This window comes from Microchirus variegatus, assembly GCF_963457635.1.
Source record: "Microchirus variegatus genome assembly, chromosome: 12".
Taxonomy (NCBI): Eukaryota; Metazoa; Chordata; class Actinopteri; order Pleuronectiformes; family Soleidae; genus Microchirus; species Microchirus variegatus.
Window position 1 is genome coordinate 23,282,177 of NC_139813.1, and position 9,724 is coordinate 23,291,900.

General features: G+C 40.5%; 1 protein-coding gene across 1 annotated transcript; it reads left to right on the plus strand.

Annotated features, from left to right (window-relative positions):
• Positions 1-1,143: 1,143 nt before the first annotated feature.
• On the plus strand, positions 1,144-9,605 carry clu (clusterin). The gene is made up of 10 exons (XM_083898334.1): positions 1,144-1,178; positions 5,269-5,427; positions 5,889-6,037; positions 6,141-6,311; positions 6,399-6,569; positions 7,343-7,550; positions 7,851-7,991; positions 8,088-8,314; positions 8,420-8,607; positions 8,947-9,605. Exons 2-10 carry the CDS (start codon positions 5,313-5,315, stop codon positions 8,957-8,959), a joined length of 1,383 nt encoding a protein of 460 aa, XP_083754460.1. The 5' UTR covers positions 1,144-1,178; positions 5,269-5,312; the 3' UTR covers positions 8,960-9,605.
• The last annotated feature ends 119 nt before the right edge of the window (positions 9,606-9,724 follow it).

Sequence of the window (9,724 nt, forward strand, 5' to 3'; positions counted from 1 at the left end):
TGCAATGTTTTGGAAGTAAAGAATGATGAGGCACTTTTGTTGTACTTTGCTAATATTCTATTATCTTCAGTGGTGATCTTCTGCTGTGAAACGACATAATCGCTCTCTTTTGAACGCAGATCAACAAATTGTGAATGTGAAGTTGCTAAATGTTGAGTCATCGTCGGGATGAATCAAATGTTTGTCTCTCGGCTCAGCAGCTCTGGGAGCTGCTGCCAATTCATTACAAAACTTCTGGAAAAGTCGTCAGACTCAGAAACGTCAAGTCACGCGCAGGAAAGGGGATTCTAATTTCAGAATAAGAGCTCAATATTTGGAAAACTGATGACCACTTAGCAGTAAAAAAAAAGATCAGGGATAAACTGTAAACTGCACAGTCACCATAGTGTATTGAGGCAGGGAAGCAAGCCTTTATATTACAAATATGTCAATATTATGCTTAAAATAGGCAACAAGCAGACCAATTCTTATAATTTATCAAACTTGCAACTACCAGTACCTCACATTCAATATTCAAACAATATCAGCTCAATATAAAGTTTTAAAATTAGTTGCTTTAGACGAACAAATGTACACAGTCATGATAGGACAAATGAAAACTCACCTTCTGTTGTTATCGTGACATCATCTACGCTGATTGTCTCATTAGCGGCACCTGCAACAGACAGACCTGTAGGGAGGACATTAAAGAGTCAGTTAAAGAAATGAAAGTGTTAAAAACAGGGAAAGTGATAATGCTACCTGTTCTCATCATGTTTTATTCAATAATTATATTTAAATAATTAAAGAACATTACTTGTTTGGGGAACTGTGCCTATTTTTTGGCCTAAAAAGAAAAATAATCACTCGAAAAATGAACACATCTTACTTTAAACTTTGTTTTAAAAACGATAACAGAAAACAATGCTATCATAAAACGTAAATTCGAAATACAATTATACAATAGCTGAGCTTGTGTGTATATTTTCGAACACCTCGTGCCTGATGATTGGTTTTATTTTGAAGGGTCAAACAGGACGCGGCTGCTGTCTGACAGCGGTCGGGACAGTAGCGAGATGCTTGGTCAGTGAATCACATGTCTGCTGCACCGTCCCCCGTTCTCCTCTGGTATAAATATGAGCAGCAGTGAGAGTGTGAGGCAGCTTCAGACAGTCTGGAGTCTCAGGAAACAAACAGAGGTGAGTGAGTGAGAGGGTGCGTGAATGAGTGAGGGGGTGAGGGAGTGAGTGAGTGAAGATAAGGAGGAGAAGGGGGCTTTTATTTTTCAGATTTTTGTGACGCACAGAGGAAAACGATCTCCTTGTGTGAGGTTAATAGCAGCTTTATTCTACTAAATAACAACATAATGTGCATTTTCCTGCATGTAAACAAGTCTAACTGACATTTTGGCTTCATATTATGTCTTGTTTTTTTTTTTTTTTTATAATGTTGGTCCCTCTGCAGTTGTTGTTGTTTTTTTACTCTCAGTCATAAATGATGATGACTTCATGGCTGGCTGCTGCTGCTGCTGTAGGTGCTGATGATTGTGTTGCTTACTCATGGGTGTGACCTCCATCTTTGGATCAAAACAACTGGATTAGTTCAGATGACATCATAATAACCTTGTTTTTTTTTTTTTTTTAGAAGGTTTGTTTTACTGCAGCAGAATAATCTAAATATCTAAATAGGATTATAAATAAACTGCAGAAAGACTTTAAACTCCCCTAACATTTGAAAACGAGGTCACATGATCCAGTGTCCCATATGATGTAAATGGGGCACGGATCATGCAGATTATTTACTGGGACAATACATGTTTACACATTGTTTTTTGCCTCCTTTACAAGAATAATAAGAAGAATATTTAGAGGAGTAAGAAGTTAAAAAGTAAGTATAGCTACATAAATAAAATAACTTACAATTGCAAATTATTAGATTCAATAAAAACTTTATTTGTCCCCATAGAGGACATTTCAAGGAGTCATATTGCAGTTTAGTTTTAGAGTTATAAATATACATGTCAAACCAAATAAACACAGATAAACTATATGTAAAATTAGGTATAATAATTAAAATGTATTAAAATACCTAAAAAAAATCTCAACAATGTTAAGTAATACTGAATTAATAGTCATTTTATATGTGTGTAATAAACATGTTAAGCATATTTGAGAATTATCATTATAAATATACTGTATAAAGTAATAATATGTAATAAATCAAGTCGTTTCGTATCAACATACGATTCAATACTGATTTTTTGATTTTAAAAGAAATAGATTTAATGATTAATTGATTAAACCTGTTTTCTAATGACCTAATTCTGTCGGCTTTAAATACGATAAAAACACAACACAGGAGCAGGCTGTTCTAGTACTGTTGTCGTCTCTATTATTGATTTATGTCAAACGACGTAGTTGCCGCTCACTAAGAAACAAACATCTGTAAATGCGAGCGTGAACTTTCTGGAAGGTCTCACTGCAGGCAACATCTGGAGGGAAACGACTGCGGGGACAGTGTGCATTCTTTCACTTGTGTAACCAGGATCTCTGCAGCTGCTGTTCAACAAATCACACAGCTCCACCTCTGCATTACAAATGATTTCTCCTCCTTCATCATCTCCTCCTGTTTTCAGATTTTCCCTCCTCCTTCTCCCTCTGTTGATCTGTTTGTCTCTCCCTGACTTTGTTTTTCCTCTTTTCCCTCATTTCACATTAAAATGTCCCTGTTTTCCACCTCATTAAGCTCTCAGGTTTATTGTCACGTGTAGTCGTGTAATGAGCTTGTTTTGCGAGCGGCTGCAGTTTTTTTTTTCTCTCCCTGTGTTAAACTCACTATAAATCGAGAGCTGATGTAACAACGAGGAGAAAGTAGGCTGTGCTTAGAGCTCCCAGGTGGGCGTTCATTCCTGCTGGGTTTTGGAACAGTTGGGGACATTTTTAGATTTTTATCTGCAATGTGGTGAGATAACAAGAGACTCCTCAGCACACTGTGTGCATACACATCTCAGTAGAGCTTTAGGATAGAATAGAAGGATCTCCTGAAAACTAGTGCAATAAAAAGGAGCTCAACATAGCACACACTCAAATATAAATTGATGATCGCACTAAATCTCTAGGACAAGTTTGTTCAAATACCTTTGGTGCACAATGGCCAAAAAGCGAACGCTGAATCCAAAATGGCTGCCTTCCTGTCAGGTTTGGATCATGGTCATAATGGAATTTTTTTCTTCGTTCTGCACGTGTGTTCCGTGCAATAAACCTGATGCGCCCCTCCCACAAGCAATTTTTTTCGAGGCCCATTTAAGATGTACATTTTCACCAGGTCTGATGCGGTCACAAAAATCTGCTTGTTTTGGGGCATGGGAAAGCCCTCAAAAACACGATTCATGTGGTGGAAAACTAAGAATAACTCCTTCAATTTTAATAGGATCCTCTGTGCGAAATAGTAGGGATACGTGATGTTATCGGCATAAGATATTCATATCAGCGTTGACCGATATTGGCTTTCATATCAGATATCAGCATATCAGATAACTGCAAACAACAAGATTCCTCGATATGACTCATGACTAAAACAGCTAGCTAGCTAAATTGGCTGCTACCTCATTGACGTCTATGCTGGCGACCTCTACTGGTACTATTTTGTTCATCTTTGTTTATTTTCTACAACAAAGATGAATGCACATCAACATCTGGTGCGACGTGGATGAAAAGCAATGTTAATTTCACCAAAACGCAGTTTTTCAAGGTCAAATCTTGGAGCTCAGTTTAAATGATGTCATTGCTGTAGTTGAATGATGAATGCAGATGAACTGAGGCATGAAGCTGAAGTGTGTTTAGAGGAAAAAGAAGGAGGATTATGTTTTTTCTGCCGAGAGATTAGATTCACACAGAGAGATTTGTGCTACATGAGGAAAGAAAGAGTGTTTGATGACCTTCACGTTCACCTTCTGTGTGAGGAGGATGAGGAGGAGGAGGAGGAGGAGAGTGTCAGTCCATCTGTCTGATGACTTTCAGTCTGCTTGTGTCTGAGGAGAAAGATGAGAAGGAGGAGGAAGATATGATTTGGAGGAAGAAAAAATACAGAGTTCATCTATAAAACACATTTTAAATGCATGCAATGTAAATGTGAGTCATAACACAATAAAATTAAAAACAAGTAAAAAGCACAACAACAAAACTTGAGTGAGTAAAAGGAGGGATACACTTAGGATTTACACATAACTAATACTGCTGCTATAATTGTACTCTAATGCTTTTTCATATGTCATTATTGTGTGAAATATGTTTTCTATTTACTCTGCTTCGTACAAGCTAGCATGTCTGTACGTCTTTTTGAAGTATCTTCCATTTCCCCCCGTTTAACGTCCAGTCTATAAGATTTAGGTGAAATAACTTAAATTTTACAGGAATTGAAGATTCAAAAAAACAATTATACTTAAGTTTCTTTAAGTGTAATATCATTTATATTGGGGGCCGTGTCAGCTCTGTTGCTAGCAGAAATGTATAGGAAACGCTAAAGCGCTAAAGTGTGGCTACTTCGTGTTTCTGCTTTTACAACATTTGTGGTTGCCACCAGCCATAAAATGAAAGAAGAAACCATAACCGCCAACCCCTAACATGTATTTATGTTTAAGGATAACAACTAAAACATAAATGTAACATTATTTTATCAAAAATCCCTAAAACTGAAGTTAATTGTTTTGACGTGAAGTAGCCTGTTTGAGGCGGCCATTTTGGAGCGCCATGTTTTCACAGTAGCCCAATAGTACGAGTTTGGATGCTAATTGAAGGCTACATAGCGACAACATGTAGCTTAGCTAATAAATGTCGCTAAATTGTACACATTGTACCTTTTAAAATAGTTTTTTTTCTTACCTGAACCTAGGGTTTAAACGCCGGGGACGTCGCTACGTGTGCAGAATGTAAATCCCATTAAGGAAAAGTGCAATTTTGTGAGTTTAAATTTAAAATAAATGTCAAATTGAACTGGGTTTTGAAACCTGATATCCTCTTTTCAAAAGGCACCGTCAGTCAATTTGAATGTCCTTGTAATTTACCAGGTGTGACTTTAGCATCGACTGCGTAGTTATTTTTATATTCTGCAGTGTAACACAACACAGTGCTGAGGAAGCAAGTGCCTCATTTTCTAACTGCGTAGCTCTCTCTCTCTCTGACTCAGTCTGCCTGCCTGGTGTCCTTCACAGCGTATGTCGCCATCTAGTGGAGACAAAGAGGTATTACAACAACTTACAGGAACTTTGTTTGGGTATTTTTGTCCCCACAGGTTTTTCTCACCATTACCTGCTGCCCCAGTGAGACTCAGAGAAGATGTTGATGATGATGATGATAATGAAGAAGAAGGGGCTGAAGCCTCTGGCTGTGATTGCTCTGCTTCTGGTCTCAGTCAGCGGCGTCGTCCTCCCATCCAAGGACGACCTGAAGGGTACGATTTTAACTGCAACAGAACGAGAAAGAGTCAGTTCGTAAACCAAATAACACACAAAATAGTTATAGTTCGGTAAGATTACAGATTATTAGATTATACAACTGGTAAATAAACTTGTTACAGAATGTGTAAAGTACAAAATTGGGATAGAATAACATAATATAGTAATTAAGAGCTTCAAATATCAAAGTACAAATTAAATAAAAAATTCTATCAGTACTAGTTGAGATAATGAGAGAATTAGTGCGAAAAAATGCAGGTAATACATATTATACGTCATGCTATTATCATTTTTATTGTTTCTTTAACCTGGTGTTGGAAACATTACTTTTGCTTATTATGTTGCAGTGAGAGTAGAACTTTAAATTTGGACAAGTAAAGTCGTTTAATAAAGTGTGTTTTTACATGTACAAGTAAAAAAATGTAACCTGTATATATATTTGTTTTTTTCTTTGCAGAGATCTCTCTTCAGGGAGGGAAATATCTGAACAAACAGATTGAAAACGCCATAAACGGCGTGCAGGAGATGAAGAGCGTGATGCAGAAATCCACCGAGGACCATCAGAGGTTCCTGGACACGCTGGAGAAAACCAAGCAGCAGAAAGAAGTACGTGATTATCTTCATTTTTACAAGTATTTTCATTTTACCTGATGGAATATTTGCACATGAATATCAATTTCTTTGTCTTAACTCTGTGTCTTGACGCCAGGAGGCGCTGCGTACGGCTCAGGAGATGGAGGCCAAGCTGGAGCAGGAGGAGGAGGTTTGTAACGAGACCATGAAGACTCTGTGGGAGGAGTGTAAGCCCTGTCTGAAGAACACCTGCGTCAAATATTACTCCAGGACGTGCAGCACTGGGTCAGGACTGGTGGGACGACAGGTGAGACGTGAAGCATCACCTGCAAATCTTCAAAATGTATGTATAAGAACAGGCGATTGCAATGAAAGTCACTGTGTTGACCTGCAGCTGGAGGACGTGCTGAACAGAACGTCTCCGTTCTCCATCTGGATCAACGGTGAGAAGATCGACGTGTTGGAGCAGGAGGGACGCAGACAGAACAAAGAGTTTAGGAACCTGGAGGACAAGTACACGGTGATGGCTGACGGCGTGGACAGCATATTTTCAGACAGCATGAAGGTACTTTTGTCTATTAAAGCGCACCTAGACCGGAAGTTCCAATTAACGCTGTTTTTTTTGGTGTGTATCTGCGACATTACCTCGTTTATGAAGCCCTGAAGGTTCGAAAACAAACAGTTCAGTTTGATGTATTGTAATCTCGGATCTCTGAAAAAACCCGGTCCGGTTACATAAACAGCGGTTCTCCTGAACATCAGATCATCCTGCTCCGGCACTAGTCCGGGCACATCCAGTTGTGTACATTGAACCGCAGAAGAGAATACGTCCGTGCTGCAGGTGTTTCCGCAGCGACAGTTGTACTGTGAACCAGAGAGTCTACTCAGAGTCGACAGTGTCTCTGTCTGACCTGCCTCCGGTCAAAGTCATAAGTCGTGACAAAGCTATTTTAAACATTGTTAAAACAATGTTTTGATATCAGCTGGTGTGCTAATTATGTCACTTCGGGGTATTGGCCAATCACAAGACAGTTGGGAAGGCTCTACGCTGGCTGGCCAATCACAACACAGTCTGTCTTCTGGGGGTGAGATTTATGTCTGAAACACCGCGGCTGAGGAGAGCGTCAGTAAGGAGAGATTTCTATCGGCTCATTTACAGCAACTCGGAGGTTTTTGACCATAAAAACAAGTTAATGTATGCAAGTAGACCTCCATAACTAACATATATGTGCAACAGGACCACTCTATGGGAGCTTTAATGATGAACCAAACTGTTAATATCAAGGTAAGATAATGGATGATCAGCTCTGTCCCTGTTGTCTTCTTGTGTCTCCACAGGTTGCCGACCACGTCCACTACAACCCTCCAGTCTTCTACATCCCCAGCTTCTTCGGACCGTACACTCGCCACCGCAGAAACATCCGCTCCGTTTTCCACAACCCGTTCCACGGCTTCCAGAGTTTGTTCGCACCCATGATGGGAATGGGCCGGAACTTCTTCGGATCCATGGATTCCATGATGGACGCCGACCTTAATCCCGATGAGGGTACGTGAAGGTAGTGCAGGATTCTAGGTCGAGGTCTATCAGCACACGAGTGGTCAAGATGCAGAATGACACCAGAACACTGAGTAAAGCCAAACACTTATTCCTGAGGAGCTAAGCTACCACAGTAGGTTACCTGATATCATCTTTGGGCAAACAGGACGTGGGTGTATCTCAAGAGATTCAATATACGAAGAGATTTGGACAATTCCACCCCCAGCTTTTGTTGGGTTTACAATGAATAATGAACCGAAAATGAACACCAAGTGGACGAAAACTGTGTATTTGTTTGTTTGTGTGCAGACGGCAACCTGAACGAGGACGTGGTGATCACCAAACCCTTTGGCAGCGGCAGGATGACGTGCAGAGAGATCCGCCGCAACTCGGCCGGCTGCCTCAAGTTCCGCGACGAGTGCCAGAAGTGCAGAGACATTCAACATATTGGTGAGAAAACTTCTCTGCCTCCATCCCCGCCGAGCAAATATTGACTTTCACGACCTCCATGATGATGATGGTGATGATGATGATGTCGTTGTACAGACTGCTCTGGGAAGAAGCCTCTGGAGGGCCCACTGAAGGAAGAGCTGGAGGACGCTCTGGCCTTGGCCGAGCGTTTCACTCAGCGGTACAACGGCCTCCTGAAGAAGTTCGAGGAGCAGATGTTCAACACGTCCTCCATCCTGGACCTGTTCAACAAGCAGTTCGGCTGGGTGTCGTCTCTGGCCAACAACACCGACGGCGACGACAGCATCTTCCATGTGCTGACGGTACGCAGAAAGTGTTTTTTGCTCCAAGTCAAATCTCAACACTGACGGTGACAGATAGAAGATGATTTAGAACCTCCAAACCTTTCCTCTTCCATTTTGCTCCAGGTGACCGAACAGAATCCCGGCACGGAGAAGGCGAAGGAGGTGGAGCCTGAAGAAACCGACGTGTCCGTGAAGCTCTTTGATTCGCCCGTGATGAACATCACGGTGCCGGGCGACATTCCCTGGAGCGACCGCAAGTTCTCTGAGGTGGTGGCACAGGAAGCCCTGGACCGCTACAAGGAAACAGCCGTGTGAGTGTCAGTTGGCATGTGGCGCCACCTACTGCCGTCTACCAATCATTGCAGTCAGTAGAGTCTCAGCTGCCGAGCAACCACGGGTTGCCAGTTACTTCTGAAAACCAAACCTAAAAGACCTTGGTATTTTGAATTTGAGTGTAGTAACCGTTTTTGGCCACATTCTTGCATTTGGCACCTTAAAGATAATCAGCGACACAAAATCAGATTTTCTTCACAGGAATATAGTTTTTGCTGCATAGAATCTATGTAGTTATGAAGTTTAAGTTACCAAGTACTTTCTTATATAGGATATTAAATCTTCTGACTCACCCGTTTCATTTCTGTGTCTTGCAGCGTGGTCAAATAACTCCACCGCGTGGATTCGTCAAAGCAAGCACACCCTGAAACCCCCGACAATAGAAACACACCACACGCACCCGGAGAGGCGACGAAGCCGAGCCACCGATGTAAAAGTCCTGCTTTCTGCAAACGACACAGTTTAACCTCAGATGTTTGTATTTTTTCTGTCCGAGCTCTTTGTCCTGCTGTAAGAGAAGATATTAAGTAGATTACTTGTACCTCTATCGTAAGGCCTTACACTAAATCATATGTGAGCTTGTTAAATTAGTCATGCAAGATTCAGATAAATTAAAAAAAAAAAAAAAAACTCATCAGCTTTTCTAACACATGTAGATTGAACTACAGCTCTATGTATTTTTTGTTGCTATAAGAAAAGTTTAATGACCTGATCCATTTCTCTACAGGTCACTCTATGAGTTGTTGCTGGAGTTAAAATTAGCAGATTAGCGATGTTAAATCTTTGTATTTGAGAGTTAAAATACAAGTTGACAATTCAGGACGGCTTTGAACCCCCGCCCCCCTCTGTAAAGCTGCATAGCAATTAAGCAATACAAAGAAATTTCATAAAACCTGCTCAAACTACCGTGCCGTCTCTTTGCTGTTGCTTTTTCCTGGATGGTCTCTGTTGTACAAGGTCTGTAAAAATAAGGAAACTTAGAATTATACACCAAATACTAACAAAAAAAAGTACTTACATAGCATGTCACAAAATTGTTAAGAACTAAATAAAATCAGTCTGTATGCAGATGATACACTCCTATTCATTAAAAAA